The sequence below is a fragment of the Pelodiscus sinensis genome, chromosome 2 (genome assembly GCF_049634645.1).
Source record: "Pelodiscus sinensis isolate JC-2024 chromosome 2, ASM4963464v1, whole genome shotgun sequence".
Lineage (NCBI taxonomy): Eukaryota > Metazoa > Chordata > Testudines > Trionychidae > Pelodiscus > Pelodiscus sinensis.
Genome location: NC_134712.1, coordinates 241,082,453 through 241,107,547, shown reverse-complemented (window position 1 = coordinate 241,107,547; position 25,095 = coordinate 241,082,453). Strand labels below are relative to the sequence as shown.

At 44.0% G+C, this 25,095-nt stretch overlaps 1 protein-coding gene across 1 annotated transcript; it reads right to left on the bottom strand.

The window, feature by feature from the left end:
• Positions 1–8,221: 8,221 nt before the first annotated feature.
• SHH (sonic hedgehog signaling molecule) lies at positions 8,222–24,604 on the bottom strand. Its single transcript, XM_075922756.1, has 3 exons — positions 24,071–24,604; positions 18,600–18,861; positions 8,222–10,041 (listed from the first exon to the last, which is right to left on the bottom strand). The coding sequence occupies exons 1-3, from the start codon at positions 24,377–24,379 to the stop codon at positions 9,338–9,340; spliced, it is 1,275 nt and encodes a 424-aa protein (XP_075778871.1). The 5' UTR covers positions 24,380–24,604; the 3' UTR covers positions 8,222–9,337.
• Between the last annotated feature and the right edge of the window lie 491 nt (positions 24,605–25,095).

Sequence of the window (25,095 nt, the reverse complement as noted above, 5' to 3'; positions counted from 1 at the left end):
CCTGGGGTGGGGCTGACAGCCAGTGTGCTCCTGGCCCCATGCATGGGGTGGCAGGTGGGAGCTGGTGCATGAGGGGAACCAGTTTAAAAACTAGCTCCCTGTGCAGATGGGCTGCCTGCTGTCCCATGCTGTTGTCTCTGATACAGAGGCAGCAGCATGGGGTGGCAACAGCCCATTTGCGGGGGTCCCAGCTCCCCGTGGACAGAGGCTGCCATGAAGCAACCTCTGTCTGTGGTGGCCCAGGTTCACGGCTAACAGAGGCTGTTCTGCAGTAGCAGCCCCTGTCTGTGGGGGTTCCGAGCTCCTCACAGACAGAGGCTGCTCCGTCGGAGGCTTGTACCCACCGCAGTCAGCGGTTGTTGCCACGGACTAGCCTTTGTTCACTGCTTCACGACAGCTTCCCCTGCCCCCCACAACAGCCTCTGAAACTGAGTAGTATATTATTGTGCCTGAGCTGAAAAAGGAAATATGTGTAAAGTAAACTAGACTTTAAAAAGAAGCTTTCGGGTGTTTAACTCTAAGGTGCTATAAAGAATGCTGATTGGTACATGTTTATTTTTAAAAACTATAGATTTTTAACCTAACCAGCCATTATCCTTGATTAAAACTGTGTAATTTTAGACCAGTGAACAGGGAATGCTTGCAAGTCTGTTGCATTTTTTATTGACTCTAAATAAAAACAGTGTTTTTAATTTTAATCTTGCAGGAAAATGTACATATTAATAGATATTGGAAGTCAGTTTTAGCTTGTCCTTGGTGGCTGTCCCTACTTCTTCTTACTTACTGATTTTAGTTGGTTTTCTTTTAGTGGCATAATTGTCTTTCTTTTAGCCTGTAAAACTTAAGAGCAAACATAGGTTAAGTGATATTTTATTTAACAATGAGACGAGAACGTGACTTGTGGCTACTTCCCTCTCTACTTGAGTGATAGCCCATTTGTGTATCCCTATTCTACTGATTGTCAGGGTAAACTGACATAATTTGGCTGGTGTTTTTAGTTTTCCACATTACTGATTAATTTTATCATCCTTTCTCTATTGTTGTTTTTACTTGATAGTTAATTTGAAAAAGTCATTTTGTAATGGCAGAGACCATGTTCCTTTCATCCAAACTAACTAAATATTGTGCTGCTGAAACCTTGCAGAGTTATGCTGCATAGCAAATAGTAAAAGCTGTATCAGCAGGCTGTGACCATTCTATCAGATTGCAAGAAATTAGCAAGGTTATATTTCTAATGCACATTCTGCCACCCAGATTCACAAGGAACAGTATCTTACATTGGACGTAATCCCAGAGGACATGTCAATGGTTAAGTTACTGATATAGCTCTAAAAGTGCAGATAGATGTGTTTTGTTGCTTATCTTTAATTATCTAATCTCTTTTGACCTTGTTAGTTACATACAACATACTGGGCCAAACAAGCAGTACACCGAACTAAGGAAAATAGTAATTTTTGTGAAAATATTTTTCCGTTGAATTTTAATAATGCTCTTCAGAACTTAGAGTTTAATTAAATATTGGCCACATTTACAGTAGCTGAAGGTACAATGCTATGCTATCATTGCACAAATAGTATCTTTATGACTCTTAAGCTGCACAATTAATAGAGAACCACTAGAGGTCACTTTGATTCCATATTACAAAAGTGACATGCACTTAAAGCAAGGGCACGTGAAATGTGTGATAATTGCACACAACATTGTGAGAGCCATGCACTCCCTCTGAATCCAATTAAAGTGCTGCTGCGGTTCAACTGGTACATTCCGCAGTTTTGCTAACTAGTTTGCTCACCACTCATTTAGGCTTTTGTGAGCATCCCATCCTGTGAGTTTCCATGCAGTAGCATTTTTGGACAGAAATAAGAGTGCATTTTTTAATTAGTTTTATATTCCTAAATGTGTAAATAACCTTTGCACTATATAATTATATTTCATTACACAGTGTAAATATTCAGTGCCTTATTCTGCATTTATTCAAGTTAATGGCAAAGCTCCTGATGAAAAAGAGACCAGGAACTTAGAGGCAAATTACATACTCAGTGTCACATAAAGTGGGCTGACAAACTCTGATCTCACTTGCCCATATGTGACCCTATTGATATTGATGGGGTTGCACTTAAGCGAATAAGGGTAGAATTTGGCTCCCTATGTTAGCTGGTATAAGAAAATCCTATTTGCATTATAGATAGTATTACCTGATCGGATGATATAAAAACAAACTATACTATGAGTACAACTGGACAAACAGAGACCAATGCAATGTCTATTTGAAATCAGTGGAAAGGCTCCTCTTGACATTAGCAGTTGTTGCAAAACACACACTGAAGCTATGTCTACGCTACAACGATCTCTTGGAAAAAGGTACGCAAATTGTGCTCCATAACTTGCATACCTTTTTCCAATAGTTTTTTCGGATGAGGCTTTCTGAAATTTGGCAAATGGGCCACATTTTGGAAAAGCCTCCTCTTTCAGAAGAGCCCTTCTTCCTCATGGGAGGAGGAAGACAGGGCTTCCGAAAGAGCGCATCTCCTCTTCCGCAAAAAAAAGTGGAAGAGCAGACGTGTTCCCTCTGGTTTCCCGGAAAACCCCCATAGTGTAGCCATAGCCACAGTGATTTACAAATATTTTCATCATTAACAGCAGCAAGTTTGGTTTTCTGTTTTTTATGGGATTCCATTATTTGCAAATACTTGCATGGCTGCGCCAAGAGTGTCTGAAGATAACCGTGAATCCTGAAACTTTCGCCAATGTTAGCACAAATGATTATTCATACAAATACTTGTGCCAGAAGTGATCTGTTTGATATTCGTTGTTTTTTTTGTTTTTGTTTTTGTTTTTTTTACTGGTGGTAACATTGCTATCCTTTGAAAAAAATGTCTTGGAATTTTTTCATGGTCAAAACTAGCCAGAACTTTGGTTTTACATCTGCTTCCTAAAGAGAAAGCCCCATAGTGAACATTGTGTGTGTATACCATATAAAAGGTGTCTGTAAGTCCACACATACTTGCAATTACAATGAATTTCATGCCAGGACAAAATATTGTTAGAATACCTTCCAGCATATGTCAACTGAGAGCAAGATGATTCTTTTTAAAACAAATATACAAATCCTTTTGGGAAAATGGGCAAGTCTCACCCCACCCAGAGGGAGTGGAGGGAGATGGAAAGAACCATATAGCAATTCAGGAGGCTTCGTGCTGCTTAAGGGATGCACCTAGCCTCATCCTAGCTTTACCCTCCCTTGAGCAACAGAAACATGCCATTTTGCTGCCAAGTGTCCCTCTGTGAGAGATGGGATTTGCCCTTTAAGTGATGATCTGAGTGAAGAACCATTGGCATCATACAGACAGCTATCTTTACTTTCTGGTCTCCTTGTTCAATATGAACAGACATTTGTTTAAAACACACTGTGTGAACCAAATATGTTTTTGTTTTCACAACACAGCAAAACAAATGTTTTCCTCCCAGAATCAACTTCCTTAGCTCATGGTTTTATTTCTACGTTGCACATAAGTCTTGTCTGTAACAGTTTGCTTACATTAATTTTTAAAATAAATGCAGCTACAGAAGGATCCTTTATAGGACTAGACTGAAATCAGGCAGCAGTACAGCTTCTTGGTCAGTTATGTACTAGTCTAACTCTAATGGAAGTCAGGTGGGTTTTGCCATTGATTTTACAAGGAGATGTTGTTTAGGGACATACGTTTGAAAATTTGGGCCTAGTCTTTGGACACGTCCCTTTGAGCATCCAATTTGGGTTCAGTGCTCCTGAAATTCACGCCTAATCCAGCTAAAATTTAACACCCAAAACCTGAGACACCAAAACTTAGGGCATGTCTACACATCAGAGCTAAAGTGGAATTTGAGCTATGTCAATTGCATAAGTTGAAATAGCTTATTTTGGCTTTTGGTGCTGCCTACACATCAGGAAGTACATGGTAGAGCATTCTCCCTCCAACTTCCCTTACTCCTCATAAAATGAGGGTTACAGGAGTTGCAGTAAGTCCTCCAGATTGACATTATTTCAACATTATGCTGAAATAACTGTTTACTGTGTAGACACGGACTATGTTATTTCAGAATAATGTCCTTTATTCCGAAATAATGCTGCTGTGTAGACATAGCCTTAGAGGTCACATCTCCACATTTTAGCATACTGGTGTTTATTGGGCCTGCTCCTGCTTCCATCAACATCTGGCAAAATTAATCTGCTCTTTACTGGTGCAGAAACAATTGTTTTGCACACTATCCATTTCTTTTTGTTATGTTTGCACCAGATTAAGGCTGAAACTGTTAGAGAATTTCAACATCTGAGGAACCTCTATGGGTCCCCTATAGCTTGCAGTAATGAGTAAAATAAAATGTTCATTTGTATTTCCTTTCCACTGTAATTGAAATGGATGTCATGCTGGAGCTGCAAACTTGCTATCCAATTATCACCAAACTCAGTTGATTCAAATCTCTCATTCCACTTTAGTATGATGTGAAATGCTCAGGAAGACTGATGCAAATACACATATAGCCTACTAGAACATACAGAGGTGAGAGCTATCCAGACATCATATGTATATAATAAAAGGTGAGAGAAAGACAGAACTTTGGATTTGGGACTGGATTGCCACGAGGAAATGAAATACTTTTATTCTGATGCTGGGCTTGACATATCTAATTGGTATGTAATGCGGATGTGATCCTGCATTCCTTGTGCACCCCAATTTCCCTTTGGTTTTGTTTGGTATTCTTGGGATACAAGGATTTCAGAGTTGGATGTTCTGTGAATCATCAGTTAAGGTTAATGAAAATAAACATAAAATCCTCACGTTACTTAGAATGATGTCTGATGTTGAGTCTGAGGGGCAGTTAGGGGAACACAGACAGTTCTTCATGCACTAGTATTCTATTCTTCTCTTTCTTCCCAGAGTACTTGATGACAAATTGGGGATTTTTTGCACAGCCATACAGTATTTCACATGTAAATATTATGCAGGCTGCCTGTGTATTAAATGGGGGAAAAGAAGGTTCTCATAGTTGCACCAAATGGCACACCTAGAATTCTTTTCTTGTTTGAAATGAGTCATAAGCGCCATTGCACCTCCAGTGAAAAATCACACTGATGCATAATATTTGTGTACTTAAGAGAGAGATTTGTAAAATGTGATCTCTCCAAATTCTGCTTCATATGTTCTAAGGGGAAAACACCCAACTAGTTGAAAGTATGTGATAGGAATGCTGTCACATAACAGACATTTCAGGAAGTCTCTGTAATTTCTTTAATTATTCAAACAACAGAGCACAAGGATAATAACTTCAAGTACATTCTTATACATTATTTTAACAGTAATAGAGATGTATTTAGTCATAAACTATTCTGTAGCCACCACTATTTGTACATTTTATACAAACTATTGCCATACTCAGACCCTGAAAATGGACTTTTATAGTTCCTAAACTTTTTGCACAATGTTAAGACAGTAGATCCTTCATACGAGAGCTTTAGTTATAGATTCTTTGTTGATCCATCTTACAAAGCACTTCTAATGCATATGATGGAGAGGTATTCAGGACATAAAGCTCTGAAGGTATTATTAGGAGACGTAATAAATGGATTGTGAAAGGGGAGTATATTGTCATTAGGAATATGTGCAATGAAAACACAGCACAGTGCTTCGTCACTTGGCTAAAATAGTTGATCCTAACAACACAGCATCTTAGTGGCTCTCACACTGCAGTGCTCTGAGCTCTTCTTGGCCTTTTGGCCATGATCAAATGCAGCAACATCTGGAGACTATGTCCTACCCTTTCAGGAAAATGGGCTGTGATCTAGTAAGTCTTTTTCAATCCTAGCAGTTATGATTCATGGTACAGCCTCAGACACAATCATGCCTTATGTTCAATAGCCTGCATCCCTGAACACTGTAACAGTGTGAACTCTGAGAAAGCACAGTCTTTAACATTGCCATTGCCACATTCTAACAGTACAGGCCTTACAAAATCCCAGCTGCTGGCCACAGATATTGGTAAGAGAGGACAGATGCCCAGACTCTGCCACATTAAGGACAAAACTCCAAAAAATTCAGACTCATTTGCTTTGAGATCATATTTTACATACCCAGAAATATCACCATTCTGAGCTCTCAGAGTTTATAACCCCAGATGTATTAGCATAAACGAATGGCAGAGAGTTTACAACCCTAATGGCTTTGACACAGCATGGCCTGAACTGAGAATGACTTTACAAACCCAAGGCCATCTCTTGTAAGGCCAGGCAGTTTACAATCCCAAGCAATATCCCACTCTGGGGTGGCAGGCAGTTTACAACCCTGACTGACCAAACTCTGAAGGCTGAATACATAACTGCATGCACAGGCTGTCTGTGAGATTAAAGTGATTACAGCCTCAGCCACTGCCATTGTCTGGTCATAGAGTGATTATGTGTCCAGAAACTTCCACAAATGGAGTCCTTACAATTCTAATACTGATCCATTTTGAGCTGAAATTCATTATGGTCCCAGAGAGGGAAAATGGAATCTGCAGCCCCGGATATGGCCATCGTCTGAGCTCAGAGTGACTAGGCACTGAGGTAAGACAGTTTACAAACCATAGATTTTATCCTACTTTGAGCTCAAGGAGATTGTTGTCTAAGCGCCTGATCAAACTCCCATTAAATTCAATGAAGAGACTCCCTTTGACTTCAGTAGGAGCTAGATCAGGCCTCAAACCAGCACCACAAATGGCGGGCCAAAAGCTTGAATCCCCTCCCACAAAGATGACTGTATTCTGACACGGGTAGTTCACAGTTCCAAGACACTGTAACGCTCTGAGCACAAAAAGCTTACACACCAAGGTTCTGTAATCCATGTCATGACAGAACACACAATCCCAGACACTTCTGAGGGAAAAGAGGTCACAAACCCAGACACTGTGGGAGGACAGAGAGCACATCCAATTGTCAATGAATTGTAGATGATGTACACATGATCAGAATTTGGCCATGACAACTTACTACTGCTCCAGAAATTGACTCATTTTTAGCATAAAAAATTATGAACCACCTCCTCCTAAAACTGCCACGTTACATGAGCCTGAAAGCCCAAGCAGACATCTTGGAAGACTGAGTGCAAGGTAGTTGCTTTCCAGCTTAGTGGAGGATGTTGCTAAACTTCTGGAGCAAAATGGTAACTTAAGTATAATCATCCTAACTATAACCAAAACTGAAGAAAAAGTGAAAAGGCATTCAAGGAAAGTCTCCCTTATGTCGTGTTATTATCTGATGCATGCACATACTGTTTTGCAAAATTTTTAAAATAGCAAAATTTCCTTTGAGGTGTAGGGAAGTTATCACAAAATACAGCAGAACCTCACTAACTGGCACTTTGCTAATTAGCACAAGACAATTCTCACGCAAAGCCTGGTAGTCATACCCGGATCCTTAGCAAAGATTTAATCTGAGTACGGTGATAATTACTCAGATTGCATGACTAATTTTATAGAATACATTTACTAAAATAGTGTGAAGTATCATAAATAGTTGTAACCGAATAGTGCATCCGAATAAGTGAACAAAATATATTTGGTGATTCAAGATCCTTGATTTTTGTATATTGTGTTTTATTCTGTTACTTGTTGATTTAAAAAAAGCTCCAAATCCTGTATCTTTACTCAGGCAAGAAAGCCACTGAAATCTGTTGGCCAGATTCTTTTTTTCAGCTACAGCAGCATGAATCCAGAGTAACTCATTGAAGTTGGTGTAGTTGCACCAGATTTACATCAGTTTAGAAACCAGTTTCCACAAATTCATTGAAGTCACTACAACTCTTCATGGGCACCATGGTTACCTTGCAGATTAGCTTTCCGTAAAGTCCAACGTACTGCTCCAATAACTCAATGGAAAGACTCCCATTGCCTTCTGTGGTCTTTGAATGAGTTCTCAAGTGAATACAGAATCTGGAACAGCAGCACTTTACCTGAGAAAGTGGCAAGATTTGGTCCAGACTGCAATAATCCAAAATGCCTCTGCCAGTCACTAGTGCAAATAAGTGAGGTTCTACTGTTACTACAACAAAACTGAGATTTTTCAAGAGCTGATGTGATGTATTTGGTTACTTCCTTTAGCAGAATTCAAAGTATAAGCATCACAGCTAAATACAACAATGGGCATTTCTTTAGGTATCATGTTTTCTAAACCAATAAACAAAAAGGAAAGAAAAAAGGGATGCACCAGGAACTCTTAGTTATTATATACTAACCAGACTGTGCATGGCACATTTTATTTCTATAAAACTATTAAAACTATTACAAAATATTCAAAAATACATTTTAGTAAATTTACAGCAGTTATTTCTCAATTTATTAATGCAAAACATCCTTTTTCCCCCTCTGTACAAACTACCCTCTCCATGTCACAGAATCAACGCCATGTGCGCTTTTTAAAAAATATTTTCTAATACATTTCTTTCTTTCTTTTTGAAGTTAAAAATAACAAAGTTTTTGTCGTTATGTAAATAAAAAGTTTGTGTAACAGTCTTGACTTCCAAGAACATGGCCAAATGGTGTTTTTACAAAGCAAAATATTTAAGAAACATGAAAAACAATACAGGAAATGATGTTACATTTGAAACTATTTAAATTAAAATAATATATTCTCATATTTTACACTATTTCAAAAAACGAAATGTGATTCAGTTAAGTATTGATCTCTCAAAAAAATCTAATTTACAATTCTGTGTATAAAAATATAATTTATGGACCCCATGAAGTTTGTCTTTTTTTGATTGTGTTTAGAATTGCTGAAAAGAAGGAGCAATGGAGGGATGGGAATTTTGCTTTCTGAAAGTCAGGACACAGCCTGCCATGTAGAAAAATAGACTCTGTGCAGTTTTGCTTGGCCTCACAAAATAATGTTTTCCCCTGTGAGTGCAGTTCAGGTGATAATAAATTATCAAAGAAGCTTCTTAAGGCTCTTGAAGGTCCGGTTCATATCTTTTTTTAAAACATCTATTCAAAATACCAAACAAATAAATATCCAGGAGAGGAGGAAAACCAAAACAACAACCAAGAGAACGGAACCAACTCCCCCCTCCCCAACAAATAAAAATATATATAATATATATATTTATAAACTAAACAGAACAAAACTTCTCGGGGTCTTTGTTTTCCTTAAAGTCTACTTTGGACTGTCCTACTTTAGTATTATTTTGTCTTAATCCGTGCTCTCCTCTTTGTTTCTTTTTTTCCTTTTCTTTTTCCTGCGAGTTTGTTTATTCCTCTCTCTCTCTGCTGCCTGGGCCGGGCGGTGTGTGGTGGGTGTTGGTGGTGGTGGTGGTGCGGGGGGGAGCTCTCAGCTGGACTGCACGGGCACGGCCATGCCCAGCGGATGCAGCGAGTCACTGTCCAGCACCCAGCTGCCGATGCTGTAGAGGAGGCGCGAGTACCAGTGGAGGCCGGGCTCGGGCGGGGCGGGCAGGCTGGCGCTGGGGCAGATCATGGCCAGCAGGGCGTGGGCCAGGCGGAAGGGGGCGAAAGCCCAGTGCGCCCAGCTGTGCTCCTCGATGACGGCGTAGCAAGAGGCCAGCACGCGGTTGATGAGGATGGTGCCCTGGGCCGTGAGCGGGGCGTAGGCCCCCGAGGCCTCCTCCCGCAGGGAGACGCTGTGCACCGCGGCGGGCAGCAGCCGCCGGCCGCCCTCGCCCAGCACGTAGACCCGCTGGCCCGGCCGCACGCGGCTGGCGAAGAGCGCGCGGCGGCGCGGGGGCTCGGGCCGCGAGTGGTTGTGCGGGGGCGCCACGAAGAGCAGGTGGGCGGCGGTGAGCAGCAGGCGCGCCCGCGGCTGCCGCGTCTCGATCACGTAGAAGAGCTTGGGGGCGCCGTGCTCGCGGTCCAGGAAGGCCAGGAAGTCGCTGTAGAGCAGCCGGCCCTGCGCGTCCGCCGCCAGCACGCGGTCCCCGGGGCTCAGGTCCCGCACCCGCTTGGTGCCGCCCTGCTCCAGGTGCACCGTGGCCGAGCCCGGGAAGCAGCCGCCCGACTTGGCGGCCACCGAGTTCTCTGTGCGGGCGAGAGAGGCGCGCGGGTTAGAGCCGGGAGGGGGAAGGAGGGACCCGGCCGAGCTCTCTGCACCGCGGCCCCCTTACACCAACCCCCGCGTCCCTGTCCGCAGCTCCTGCCCGCTCTGCACCCGACCCTTGGCCCACCCTGGACTCTGCGCCCCCCCCCCCCCCAGGCTTGCTGCAACCCCGCCGTGGGCACCAGGCCAGGTGTTCTGCATCGCAGCCTCTCAGCCCCCGGGCTTGGCTCATTTCTGGTCCCAATACACAATCTCGCCAGGGACTCTTCCCCCTGCCCCACACACATCATAAAGCCAAGAGCAGTGTCTCTCTGCCCTCCCCACCCCCCATAGAGACAAGGGCAGGGTGTCTCTGCCTCTTCCCCCTCCCACTCAAGAGCCAAGGTTAGGGGTGCTTTGCTGCCTGGCTCCCCTCACCCCATTGCCAAGATTAGGGTTTGTTTTGCCTCCCCCCAAAGTCAGGGGCTCTCTGCACCCAGTCTGCCATCTTCTGGTCCATAAGACCTACATTCCCTAGCCAGGTGTACTCAGCATCCTTCTCCTCCCCACATCCCTTGGTTATGGGGTGTCTGCATTCCTCACCTCAGATAATGAGTTTCAGTGCACATATTTATTGCAATGGCTTGTGCATGCCACCTTTCCTGCCCAGGTTAGGAACTGTGAACTCTCCTCTCTCTTAGGAGTTTGTTCAAACCCCCTTCCTCCATGAATAGTAGTTCCTAGAGGCCCCAAGGCCCCATTGTGCTAGGTACCATACATACAGGTCACCAGAGGCTGTCCCTGCTGGAGGAGTTCAGAGTCAGAGAGTATGTCTACACTACCACCCTAGTTCGAACTAGGGTGGTAATGTAGGCAACCGAAGTTGCAAATGAAGCCCGGGATTTGAATTTCCCGGGCTTCATTTGCATAAAGCCGGGCGCGCCATTTTTAAATATCCGCTAGTGCGGACTCCGTGCCGCGCGGCTACACGCGGCATGGACTAGGTAGTTCGGACTAGGCTTCCTAGTCCGAACTACCGTTACTCCTCGTGAAACGAGCCTAGTGAAAAATGGCAGCGCCCGGCTTTATGCAAATGAAGCCCGGGAAATTCAAATCCCGGGCTTCATTTGCAACTCCGGTTGCCTATATTACCACCCTAGTTCGAACTAGGGTGGTAGTGTAGACATACCCTGATTGGGTAAGACAGTTAAAATCTTGTCTAGAAAAGTGCTTCCCTTTCACTACATTAAGTATTAAAAATGATCTTGTGAAAGTGGTGCAGGCCCCCTTGTAGCTGCACTTACAGCCATACTAGGTCAGAGCAATGATCCAGCCTGTATCCTATTTTCAGATAGTGGCCAATCCCATTGCTTTAGAGGAATGAATGGAACAGGCAATCAGCCAGCTAACTCAATACAAGCTAACTCACTTAAACCAGTGTAAAGGTTTATACTAGATGGGGGGCGAGATTGGGTAGTTTAACTGGATCAGTTTCAAAATTGATTTCGCTTTATCTGCAGAGGAAAAATTGTTCAAAATAGCTATTGTGGGATAATCTACTCTTCAATAACTACTCCAAAATAGCTCCCCATGTGGACACTACTCTGGAAAAAGTTACTTTATTCCTGAATTAGGGCACTTCCAAAGTGGAGATGTTATTCTGGAATGAAATCACTTTAATTCTGCAATATATCCATGTAGAATAGTTTCTGCAAGTCAATTTCTGGACAAGTCCATAGTGATTTGTGCACTTTTAAAATGTAGGGTGACCTAGCTGCACTGCTCAGGACTATGAAAAATTCACACCCCTGAGAGACAGACTTACCCTGACATAACCCCCGGGGATAGATGCTGCTAGGCTGGGCAAGTCTACGTTACAATGCACTACATCCTATGAAACTGTGCTGTACTGACAGAGGAGCACGCTCTGGTTGGTGTAATTACTCCACTTTGGTGAGAAATGGAAGCTACCTCAGCAGGATTCGCTCTGGCTATGTCTAGACTACAAGCCTCTTTTGAAAGAGGCTATTTTGAAAGTATCCTTTGAAAAAACCTCTTTTGAAAAAGAGCATCTAGACTACAACCAGTACTTTCGAAAAAGTGAGCCACTTTTTTGAAAGCACCAAGGCAGTCTGGATGCTCTCTTTTGAAAAAGCCCTGTTTGCACTCAAGAACGCCTTTTTTCGAAAACGGCGAGAAGTCCTGTGGCACTTTATAGACTAACTGAAGTGTTGGAGCATAAGCTTTCATGGGCAAAGACCCACGGCTATTCCTCTGATACTTTTTTCGAAAGAGCGCTTTCAAAAAAAGGTGTTCTTCCTCATAAAATGAGGTTTACTGGGGTTGAAAAAAATGCTGTGTTCTTTTTATTTGATTTTGAAAGAACTCGGCGGCAGTCTAGACACGGAAAGTTTTTTCGAAAAAAGGCTACTTTAAAAAAAAAAACTGTAGTCTAAATACACCCTCATGCTTTTTTGCTGACCTAACACCAGTGTGGACAGTGCAAAACTTGTGTTGTTCAGGAAGAGGGGGCTTTTTCTCACCCCTGAGTGATGTAAATTATAGCAACTTAGGTGGTAGTGTAGAGCTGCCCTAGATGGAAGAATTCTGTGAATTTAGCTGCTGCCTCTCAGACTATATCTACACTGCGGTGGGGATTGGCTCACTGAGACTGATCCACCAGTAGTCAATTTAGCAGGTCTAGTGAAGATCCACCAAATAGACTACAAATCACACTCCAGTTGACATCATGACTTTATCAGAGGCGAGAAGCATAAGGTAAATTGATGGGAAGTTTTTCCCATCAACACCCATGGTGTAGAACCTGTAATAACTCAGCCTAAGGTATGTCCACTCCAGCTGCATTTTTCATGTAGCTGGAATTGCGTAGCTTAGGCTGACTTTCTGCTGTAGTAGAAACATGGGCTCAGAGTGGTGGATTAACTACAGCTCTTCTGTCACTTATCAAGTGTCTACACTTTCCATAGCTGTGCAGGGCAAGTGTATATTTAAAACACAGCAATGGCACAGCTGCTGTGGCACTTCAGTGAAGATACTATGCCAATAAAAGGGAGCTCTCCCATCAGCATAGTTATTTCACCCTGCTGGGAGGCATTAACTGCATCAAGCTCTCCCATCAACAGCACTGTTTATTTGGGGGGTAGGTCAGTATAACTATGTCATGCACGAATGTGAGTTTTCTAACCTCTGGGTGGCATAGTTATATCTATACAGGTCTGTAATGGAGACTAGACCTAACACAGGCGAAGACTGAAGTTTGGGAGGGGAATCAGGCATAGAGAGGTGAAGTGACTGGCTTAATGTCAAATCAAGCATGTCTTCTCTATCTGCCGGATTGACTGGCAGCAGTCGATCCAGCAGGGGTCGATTTACTCTCTCATCAGCTCCGGTACTCCACCAGAATGAGAACCGTAGACAGAGTAAATGGGAGAACATCAGGTGTCGACTTACTGCGGTGTCCTCACTGCAGTAAGTAGATCTAAGTATGCAGATTTTGTAGCTGAAGTTGTGTAACTTAGATCAATGGCCTGCGGTATTGTAGATTAGGCCTAGGTGGTACAGCTGTGCTGCTGTAACATATGTATTGCAGCCACTCTGCTGGCAAGAGAGCGCTCTCCTGGTGGTAAATTAAAATTACCCCCAAAAAGTGGCAGTAGCTTTGTCAACAGGAGAGCATCTCCCTTCAGCAAAGCACTGTCCACACTGGTGCTTTTTATTGGTAAAACTCTTGTCAGTCATGGGGGTATTTTTTTCGCACCCCAGACTTGACAAAAGTTTTACTGATGAAAATGTAGTGTAGACATAGCCTTACGGCTGGCCTACATTGGGAACTTGTATAGATATAGCTACATCTCAGGGTGTGTCTAGACTACATCCCTTTTTTGGTAAAGGTATGTAAATTGGGCACGTCGATATTGCAAATGAAGCCGGGATTTGAATTTCCTGTGCTTCATTTGCATAATGGCAGGCATCAGGGCTTTTTTGGGAAAAAAATGGCAGTTTAGACGCGGATCTTTTGAAAATAAAACCCTTTTTTGAAAGATCCTGTAAACCTTGTTTTTTGAGGAGTACAGGATCTTTCAAAAAAGGGTTTTATTTTTGAAAGATCCGTGTCTAAACTGATGGGTTTTTTTTCAAAAAAGCCCCATTTCGGAAAAAAGCGGCAGCTGCCATTATGCAAATGAAGCATGGAAAATTCAAATCCTGGCTTCATTTGCAATATTGACGTGCCTAATTTACATCCCTTTACTGAAAAAGGGATGTAGTCTAGATGTACCCATAGAGGACAGGTCTACCCTAGACTTGGCAGCTCAGCTTAAGGTACGCAACTCCATCTACATAGAATACATGGCTGGAATCAACTTATCTTAAGCCTAACTTGGTAGCATTCCTCACAGCAAGAGGCCAATGGGAGCAAATGCTCTCATCAGTTTCCCTTACTCATATCAGGAGCAGGAGTACTGGATCCCAATGGGGCACTCTTTGAGTTCAATTTAGCGAGTCTTAACTAGACTTGCTAAACTGAATTCCGGAAGATTGATCGTAGCAGCAACCTTCTTCTGTGGAGTGAAGATGTGGCCAGAGGAATATAAAAAATCTGTGCCCCTGAGGGTACGTCTATACTATACTTCTCTGTCAGAAGAGGAATGTAAATTAGATGTATTGAAAGTGCAAATGAAGCAGGGATTTAAATATCCTGTGCTTCATTTGCATAATGGCGGCTGCCGCTTTTTTTCGAAACAAGGCTTTTCGAAAAAGCTGGCAGTTTAGATGGGGCATTTTCGACAGAAATGCCCCATTTCAGAATATCCTGTACTCCTCAAAAACTCCTCAAAATGTCTAAGCTGCAGGTTTTTTTCAAAAAGCCCCGTTTTGAAAAAAAGCGGCGGCCGCCATTATGCAAATGAAGCTCGGGATATTTAAATCCCGGCTTCATTTGCACTTTCGATACATCTATCGACAGAGGGGTGTAGTTTAGATGTACCCTGAGTGATGTAGCTCTACCAACCTGACTTGTGGGCTAGACAGTGCTAAGGGAATAGAAGAATTATTCTGTTGTCATAGTTACCACTTCTTAGGGAGGTGTAGTATTTACCCCAATAGGGCAACCCCTCCTGGGGGCATAGGTAATATTTACACAGAGGTACCACAGCAGTGCCACTGTTGAATGTTAGGTGTGAAAAAGCCCTTAGTGCACTGACCTATCCACTAGATCTTCCTGCCACTTGCTACTTTAGGAACTTGTGAACTCTCCCCACAGCAGTTTCTGGGCCTTTATACCGGGTGAGGATTCTTTGCAGCTCCTTCCTCTGCTCAGGTAAAAGTCTCTCCCTTCCACACACACATACCATCCAAGAGTCACCATGCAACACTTCACCCTTTCTTCTAAAGCAGGAATATTTGCCTCCCTCCCTAAATCAAAAGTCTGTGCTCAGCCCATGTATGTGTGTGTGTGTGTGGGGGGGTGCTCCCCCAGTCCTCCATCTAAGCTTAAAACATCCTCAATGCACAAAGACAAACTAGTCTTTGGTGTTACTCAGAGGGATTTGTTTTAACCAGATGCTAAATTTTGTGGCTCCTGGTTATTCTTGTCACCACTGCCTCATTACTAGTCCTTCAGAGAAACTCTAGCCATTTTTAAACAAGATCAACTTGCATTTATGCATTTGAAGTCTCTGTCCTTGAAAATATTATAATATTTAGAAATGTAAAAGATTTTCAGGCCAGAAGGGACCATTATGACTGTCTAGTCTGCCCTCTTCCATAGCAGGGTCTGCAAAATTCACCTAGTTATTCCTGGATGTTCCTAAACTATATAGTTACATTTTTGTATGTTTGGTTCCACTCATAGTATTTCACTGTAGGAAGGGTATTTGATAAAATTATTTCATTCCTGTTCTCCCCTCTTGACTTCACTGCAGATTTTGCCCAGTAACCAAGTGTGCCAATTTCTAATCCAAGAAATTTTCCTCCTAAAAGTATCAAGACCACAGGTACAGATGTTATTTTTGTGCTTCTGTAGCTGGTGCGTAAGCTATTATGATTTAAATAAACACTTGGAGAGTCTCCTAATGACTTTCTCAGGAAGGACAGGAAGGGTGAAAATTAGAATATTATTGATTTGCTAACGACTTTATCACTTCTGCTTCAGAAATGAAACAGCAAGATCTCCCAGGCCTCTTCACTGAGAACATGGCAACAAACGAGCTATGCGCTTTATGTAGAGTCCTTTCCTAGCAAACTACACCTTAGTACAAGCCCCAAGTAAAGCTCTTGCTTGAGCTTTGTTTGCATATTCAGGGGCTTGATGAATAGATCTAGTAGTGTAGCAACTCTACAAACATGCCAGTGAATTGGCAGAGGTGTGAAAATCTGCTGCTTTGAGCAGTGCTGTTTGGGTTCTCTAATTAAAATCCAATAAAGGATCTGCATTGTCATTCTGATTCATGTAATAAATGCAGACACTCTTGGAAGAGAGGACACTTCCATTTTTTTTCCCAGCTTCTTCTCCCCCCGCTGCCCCCTAACCCTATTTGTTCAGGTGCAGAAACCCTATGTGCCAATTCACACACATACTCTCCAAAAAACCAGGCCCTTCCAAGCACTATTTGCACAGCAGAGCCACTTTTCCAAGACACTCAAGATGTGTATTTGAATTTTAAATGTAGGAGCTTGCTCTAAATACTTGCAGTAGCCCATTATCAATGTCCCTTTTACCACCCCAGCCTCTCTTCTCTGTCCTGATGACAATAATTCAGACCTTGGGGGAAACTTTCTTTGCATTCCAATCTCTGGGATCATACTTTTTGCAAATAGAGATCTAGAGAAAGAATCTTCCTGACTGGAATTATAGGGTTTAATCTTCTCATAAGATTCTCAGTCATGAAATGAGGTTTTGACCATTTGAAATCAGACTGAGCTGGCTGAATTCAAGCCTGCTCTCTTGAAACCTGTGTAGTACAGTCACACGACCCTGCCTGACACACACTAAATATTACCCCAAACCTCCAAGTGTGGGTGGAATTTTAATGAGTAGATTTTGTTCTCTTGGAATTATTTGTCTCCTATGAAATATACATGGAGTTGGATTATGTTGTTCATTTGGAATAAGGTTACTGTGCATCACAGACGGGCACCTTAAGCTGAGCATATCTTTACTATTGAAAAGGACATTTAATATCACTAGAAGCCTAGCCCCTTTGTGGAGATTGCTTTGGTTAAATAAAACGAGCAGATTAACCAAAGCAATACCATGGACTCAATGGAAAGCCTGCATTGGCCAGGAGAAGTGTTACTCTTCATGAGACCAAGAATGTAAAGCTGGTTAAGGGGCCGAATCAGCTCCCAGTAGAGTCAAGGGAAGTCTAACTAACTTCTAAGCAAACAGCTATATTTAGAGAAAGTCATTATTTTCTTTCTCAACTAAGTATTTCTTGACACTTTAAAAGTGTGTCTCGGCTAAACGAGGCTATTAAAATACAGTTTAGATGCTATGCAACAAACACTTAGAGGTGAAAAACCCAGCTCTTTCTGCGAGGCATGTTAACAGTTTTGCTAAAAGCGTCAATTTATGCGCCAGAAATGAAGTTTCAAATTTCGCGATTTATTGCCAGCGAGTTATTCCTTTGTTGAAACAGCATGTGGCGTTGTAAGCACAGGGGAAACAATCCCGGGGCTTCCTAGCGGCTACAGATTAAGCCATGAATGTGAATGGCATTAATTTTCCTTTCTTTTTTCTTTTCCCCTGCGCACGCTAGCGGGTCCTGCTCGCCATAGTCATAGCCATAGATTTGGGCAACCCGCTCGCTGTGTGGAAATGGTCACGATCCTGTGTCTGTGACGCGCGATGTGGATGTAGCTAAATACATGCCGCTGGGGGGGGGGGGGAGTTATTTTGCAGAGGTGCTGATCAGTGTGTGTGTGTGGCGGGGGGAGTTAATAGTTTAACAGAGTGGTTGAGTTGGCTGGGATTTTTGCATCCTTATGGTTAATACAGGGCTAGCGCAGTGCATGGCAGGTAAGGTACATGCCCTCCCCCGCGAAGGGCGGGAAAGCGAGGCACCTATCAGCGCGTGCCCAGTTCTCTGCCCGGCTAGTGGGCTTTCCCTGGCCTCTGGGAATTCCAGCCCAGATCTACACGTGCCGCCTAATAGCCCCCTCCTAGGCGAGCAGAGACGCACAGACGAGGCTGGCCCCTCCATGAGACCATGCCCGGTCGTCATGCAGGGCAGAGAAAAGCGGGAGCTGCCGCAATAGCCTCTCCCCCCCCCTCGCTGCAGAGTCTGGCCCCTTCGCCCCCCCCCCCAAGTCAGGTGCCCGGCTCTGAAGTAGGAACGTCGGCGCCCCGCCCGTGGCCAGCTTGCGTGTGTGTGTGTGTGGGGGGGGGCCTCGAGACGGGTTCACACCCCTTGCTGACAGACCTGGATTCCCCCTATGGGCCCAACCTGCCAGGCCTGCGGGGTCCTCCGGCCGTGGGGCGGGGGGGAGGGGAAAGGGCTTTGCTTGCGGGCCGGCCGCGGCGAGCTCCCGCCGCCCTTACCTGCTTTGACGGAGCAGTGGATGTGGGCCTTGGACTCGTAGTAGACCCAGTCGAAGCCCGCCTCCACCGCCAGCCGGGCCAGCATGCCGTACTTGCTGCGGTCCCTGTCCGAGGTGGTGATGTCCACGGCTCGGCCCTCGTAGTGCAGCGACTCCTCGGAGTGGTGCCCATCTTCATCCCATCCCTCCGTCACCCTCAGCTTCACGCCTGGCCACTGGTTCATCACCGAGATAGCCAGCGCGTTCAGCTTGTCTTTGCATCTCTGCAGGGGCACACAAGGGACACAGATGGCTGGGGCCTTTGCACCCTCCGGCCCCCCAAAATAGCACACGCCCGGCATCTCGAGAGTCAAATGCTGGGACAAGGCAGTAACCTGCGTCCTGAGCCCGCTGCCATTAAAGCCAATGGCCAAACTCCTGGGGGGGAAGGATCACCCTGTATATTCGCTGCAAAGGGCCAGGCCAGGGGGTCGAAAGGCTTCCCAGGGACCTTATGGGCAAGCCGGATAGCCTGATGTAGGAAGAAGAGCGAGATCGGGAGAGGAGAAAGTTGGAGCCCGAATAACACGGAGTAAAGGGGCCGAAATATCACTAAACACTTCCAAAAGCTCAGCCACTTTCTTACAGCCTGCAACCTGTTTGAGTGTCAGAAGGAAACCTCGAGCATCGCATGTACTCTCCTTCCACCCCTATGTACGCCTCTCTCTGGGGTGTGTGTGACTGTGTTTTGTAGAAAGCTGAGGTCCAGCTCCACTTTTCAAACCTAAAATAGATGAAGGCGAATTCTCCCAAAGAATACGTGCGTTTCACGCTACTGGGAGCGGAGTAAAGTTTCCAAAAGACAAATACTTGCCATATATCTGGGAATCAAATATTTTCCCCTGGAATGTCTCTCCGGGTCTTTTCAACTTAAGTCTGTGTTGAAAAGGTCCTCAATACATGTTAACAGCCTTTATGTGTTAGAAGGAGTTTGTCCTTCGTAGCTCACTCATTAGAGCCCCTAGACCAGCTTGGGCTAGAAATATTCATCGTGCTTGAAATATACACACGTAGATATAAAAGCAAACCCACACGATATCTCTTAGGGAAAAGAATGAAAAGCGGAGAGGGATCAGGTTGATAGCAATGCTAAAAACCAACAAACCCAGAGGTGTGCTATCGTAGAATAAGAAACCGGGAGTGACAACATGCATTCTTTATTATGGAGTGCCACATTCTTTTAACTCCATAGGCCACTGCCACAGGATTAGCTTTCTGTTTTCTTTACCCAGCTCCTTTCCTTTATGTTTTCCTGTTTTTATGAAATTTATCATGCAGGACCCGGCAATTCTGGGAGAAGTTTTAAGAGATTATGGACAATCTAAAGGTGGAAATGGGGGAGGGGAAAGGCCAGAGAGAGGGGCAACCGAGCAAAGCTACCAAAAATCATAAACTAAGAACAGTTTGGATAGATTCTTATCACACCCGAGAATTTGAAAAGAATATTGCTCTGCATGAATTAACCAGTTCTAGAAAAAGACAACCCACCAACCACATCTACTGGGGATTGGAAACAGCAAGAAACATTACAGGCACAGTTGCAAATGGAGACAATTTGCAGAACTAGAAAAATGCATGTTTCTGGCTGATATTTTGAAAAGGACAAAGCTGTTTTATTTTATGGGTATTGTGTCGGTCAAAGAAATATCGGTATTATGGGTCAAAGAAATATCATTGTCGGTTGAATAAAGCTAAAGCCAAGTGCATCAAGTGGATAGGGATGTTAGGCTTTCTCCAGGACAACTCTCCCCAATACTCTTATCACTGTGTAAAACCACACAGCTTCCAGATGGGGAGAAAAACCCTTGCACTATTCCTGCTACACTACTTTTAGGTACGTGACCGGACTGCTTAACCGGAAGGCTCCAGTGGGTGTTTTCCAGCCATAAAGAGATACCCTGGCACTACTGCGGTGGCAGTTAAATAAAAATGTCCTGGCGAGCCCACCTTGGACTCCGTGGGCGATTGCTTCATGTGACTTAACGTTTTTATGGAAAGAGCTGGTTGGTTGGTCTTTAATGCAGTGTTAGCCTAGGAAAAGCAACAAACCATAGGGAAGTTTAGCTTGTGAATTTCTCTCTCACGGGCACCAGACCGTGTGTGTCTTTCCATTGTTTTACAGAATAAAAGGCGAAACATTAAATGTTTTAGGCCGCTGACAAGGAAAAAACCCCTTAGTTGCACTGCAGTCTAAACCCAGGGTACTTTATAACTGAGAAAACAAATAGGGAGGAGAATAGAGGAGGCAGGGTTGCTATTCCAGCTCCTTCCCCTATAAATATTAGCTAAAGTCTTTCTGGCAAAATAAAGGGGAAGGGACGACCTATTAAAGGACTTTCCTTCCTTTTATACTGGCTGAGCTGGCTTGTCAGAGTCAAAAGCCGTGAAGGCCAGACTATTTATTAATTCATTGGGTCGTGTGCCACAAATCAAGCCCAATTCTGTTCAGCCACCGTGAAACGCAGCAGGGCTGCCTCGACTAACGCTTTGTGTGGAGGCAAAGTTGTTCAACAAGCCCTCTCCTGCCAGCCCCTAATCTCTTCACAAATGAATTGCTTGAAGGAAACACTTAACAGGTACCTGTCAATGTAAACAACCTGGTGGGCTTCCCAAATGCCAAGCTGAGCTCCAAATGCCTCACATCAGGCCCCGGTTGTGTGGCACTAGATTTTTGTTTTATTTCATACAAATTCCAGCTTTATCATCCTGACCTGGCCCCCTTATCTCTTTCACAAATCCGGCCAATGGTTGCTCTGCGTGTGTGTGTACGGGGCGGGGAGGGGCGGGGGAGCATTCAGCAAACTGCTGTTGTCACCTGCAAAGTTAAGAACCTGACTTACCTAGCTCTGTTTGCGTTTTTTCCCCCTCTCTTAAGTTAATATTAACTAGCAGCTAATGCATTCAGCAACGATTCTGAAAGTTTAACAATTCCATTCAGGGAAGATCTTTCCATGGTCGAAGGGCTTGTGAAGCAGGCATTTAAAGGCTTGAATTTAACAGAACAAGAGGTTGCTGATTGAGAGAGGAAGAAAGAGATTGGCCAGGCTCATTGTAGGATTGCAATATGAGGGAATTCTGATGTCAGCCGCAGCTTCCCACCACCTCCCTACAATATCGCTATTGGAAGGCCCACGAGCAATCCCCCCGCCAACCCACCCCGAACATTGCTCTAGGATCACTGCTGTTCAGTTACCCCATGGCCTCCCTCCGCAGCCCCAGCCAGGGTTATGAGATCACTTCTGTCCCTTTCCTCCCCTCCCCCAATATCATTATGCAATCATCGACGTCCCATTATCCTTTCCTCCCCTCTCTTGCCCACCCTGTCCCCAAAGGGTGTTCAGTGAGGAAGCTGCTGCCAGACGTCGCTCTCTTATTTTTGGGTGGTACCTAAGCTGTGCTGCGGTGTTACTCCCACCCCCAGCCCCTTTTCGTGGGTGAGGAACAAGAAGAGTCACTGAAGGAAAAAGTATTTGTTTTCGTTTCGTTCGTCTGAGGGAAGTTGACAGAAGGTCAGAAGTTCAAATGCTGCCAGCTATTGCAGCGAGAGTGGCAAGCCATGTAGAAGGCTCTGTATTCCCAGGGAAGGGCAGCTAGAGAGACGAGGCACATCCAAGGCGGCAGTAGAGGAGAAAGGCGACACTACAATACATGCTGGGGTCTCTTCTCTCCCCCCCCCTTCAGCCCATCCTTCTCTTAAAAATCTACCCTCACACATTTCCCCTTCTTTTCTCCATCTCTTTCCCTCTGTATTTCAATCTACGTCTCCCTTCTACACCTAAGCTTCATTTGCTCTTTCATGAGTCTGATGTGTGTGTGTGTGTGTGTGTAATTACACACAGGCACACACACAAAAGCACGTCTTTTTTTTCCTGGGGCTTCCTAGCAGCAGCAGCAGCAGCAGCAGCATTTGCCGTATTAAAAAGGATACAAACTGAAATCCTAGCCGTTGCGATCGATAAAAGAGGAGTAAGTGGAGCTGAAAATGCGAGATGTGTCTGACTTAGCGCACAGCTAACACTGTCTTGCATCTTTTCAGCAAGGGAGGATGACCGAGGGCTATAAGAGAGGGACTGGAGCTTACAATGCCTGCACAACAGTCGCCAGCCACCCCCTCTCCGTTGCCTTTCTTTTGCGTTAGAAGGCGAGATTAAAGCTGCTTTCGAATTGGACTGGGAACTCTCTACACAACACGCTCTGCACCGGGGCCTGTGCATATTTAATTGAGGCTCGCGCTTCTATCTGGCAGAGGCGCGCGCGTCAACACTCATAGGTACAGTCAGATTTAAGGTGGTCGGGCGGAGATTGGAGAGGAGACAGGTCCCGCACCTAAATTAATCTAGTAAACGTGCGGAAAATCAGGCCGAGGCAAAGTGGAGACTTTAGGAAATTCTCTCCCCCCGCCCCGACACACACGTGATTCTTGCGGCCGAGTTATATTATAGCAGTGAAGGTGGGACTTACAATACATTAAAAGTGGGAAGGGAAATAAAAGCTGTTGACCTATATTTGGAGGAAACCCATTTCCAGTGTCTAGATGACATCAAGATTCCATGTAGTTTCAAAAACTCCTGAAGTGGGAGATTAATTGCTCTCTCCTATCTCTCAGTGAGCCATAATAACAATTACAATGATGTGGCTGTTTGTGAGGGTTTATTTATTTATTTATTTATTTTGCATAAAATGGTTCCGCATTCTGATTCCACTCCCGATCCAATATTTACCCAGCTGTAAACCTTGTGCCATCTGATTTTTAAAACAGAAGTGATGCAATGCTAATTAAGTTGCAAGTCCCTCCCATTTGGAAGTACCAGAGCATTGGTGGCGAGCATCCTTAAAGAAATATCAATATATTTACGCTCTGATGGTCACAATTGCAAAGGATGGTTTTGCAATACAAGCTATAAAATACAGAAACAGGAGAGTAATGGTCGATTGGTCTTCAGCTGCCTTTGGGGAGTGCAGGACTCCAGAGGGATTAAATTTAGAACCCGCTTGCAAACAACAATCACGAAGGGTAATAAAATAAAATACAAATAAAAAAGTCAGCAGCTGTACCAACCGAGGGCTGCATTTGTAATAATGAAAGAGTAGGCTGGCGGTCAGTAGACACTTGGGGTCCTCTTAGCTGTATACAATTCGTTTGATCAAAGTGCAGCCTTGGGGACAAATGCAAACAGAAATCTCTAACCAAGTTACAAGGAACGCCATGGCAAGGTTATAATGGTAAGTATTACACAAGCCCCCAACACATATGTATCTATGGCTATATGCGCTGCAAACTTAACTGGACTATTTACATATGAATCTAACAGATGACGTTTTTTTAGGGGAGGTAAAAGGTGTCTCAAAAATGCTAAGACAGAGATTTTAATTCATGATTGCTCAGATATACTAAGAAATAAAATATATATATATGTATCTATGTGGCTCTACCTGAGTCATCAGCCTGTCAGCTCCAGTGTTCTCTTCATCCTTAAAAATAATGTCAGGGTTGTAATTTGGGGTGAGTTCTTTAAATCTCTCGGAGTTTCTTGAGATCTTCCCTTCATATCTTCCACTGGCCCCTAGGGTCTTCTCTGCCACATTGGGAATAAACTGCTTATAGGCTAACGGGGTCAGTTTTTTGGGGTGTCTCCTTTTTCCAATACCCCTGCCTGGTCCACAAGTCAGCCCAGAGGAGACCAAAAGACCGCAGATGAAGCCCACCAACAGAATTCTCGTCAACAGCAGCATTTCGTCCATGGAATCCAATTACTTCAAAGCTCTCTGTGTCTATCCCTGGCTGTCTCTCTAGAGCTCTCTCTTCCTACGTCCTTGTCTGCTTTCGGAATCGTATACTATCCACCGATCCCTAGCAAGACAGGTGTTGGAATGGCAGGCTTTAGGTCGTTGATAACGGAACACATCGGAGTTTGGTCGTGAGACAGCAATCGAGAGACAAAAAGGGTCTGATTTTAATGGTAGCAAGGCTAGAGACGCTTGTGAGAGGAGTCTGCCTTTAGTTCTATATTATAGCTGCTAGAGCCGGGTTCTGATTGGCCAAGGCGAGACAAGCTTGTCTTCTGATGTATTAACCCTCAAAAAGGCAACAAATTCTTGAAAGATTTTTTTTTCTTTTACCTGAAGGGCTTGGAGCTGAAAGGGGTGGAGATAGAGCTTTCTTGGGATAACATCAATTACACGCTGGGTTTTTTTTTTTAACTTTCTTGGCAGAGTGGTACATTTGTCAGCAAGAGTAACAGATGTGTCTGTGAAATAAAAATATTAGCTGGCTGCCTCAGTGCATTTCAAGTTTTTAAGGGCGGTTTTAAATAATAAAATAAAATACAATACAGCGTTGTCAATCAAACCACTTTGAAATATAGTCTTTGAGGGGCAAAATAACTAGCCATTTGAAAACTAACCCGTCTCGGTATATCTTTCTTTTTCGGTGAAAAGAAATATTGCACGAAAGCAAT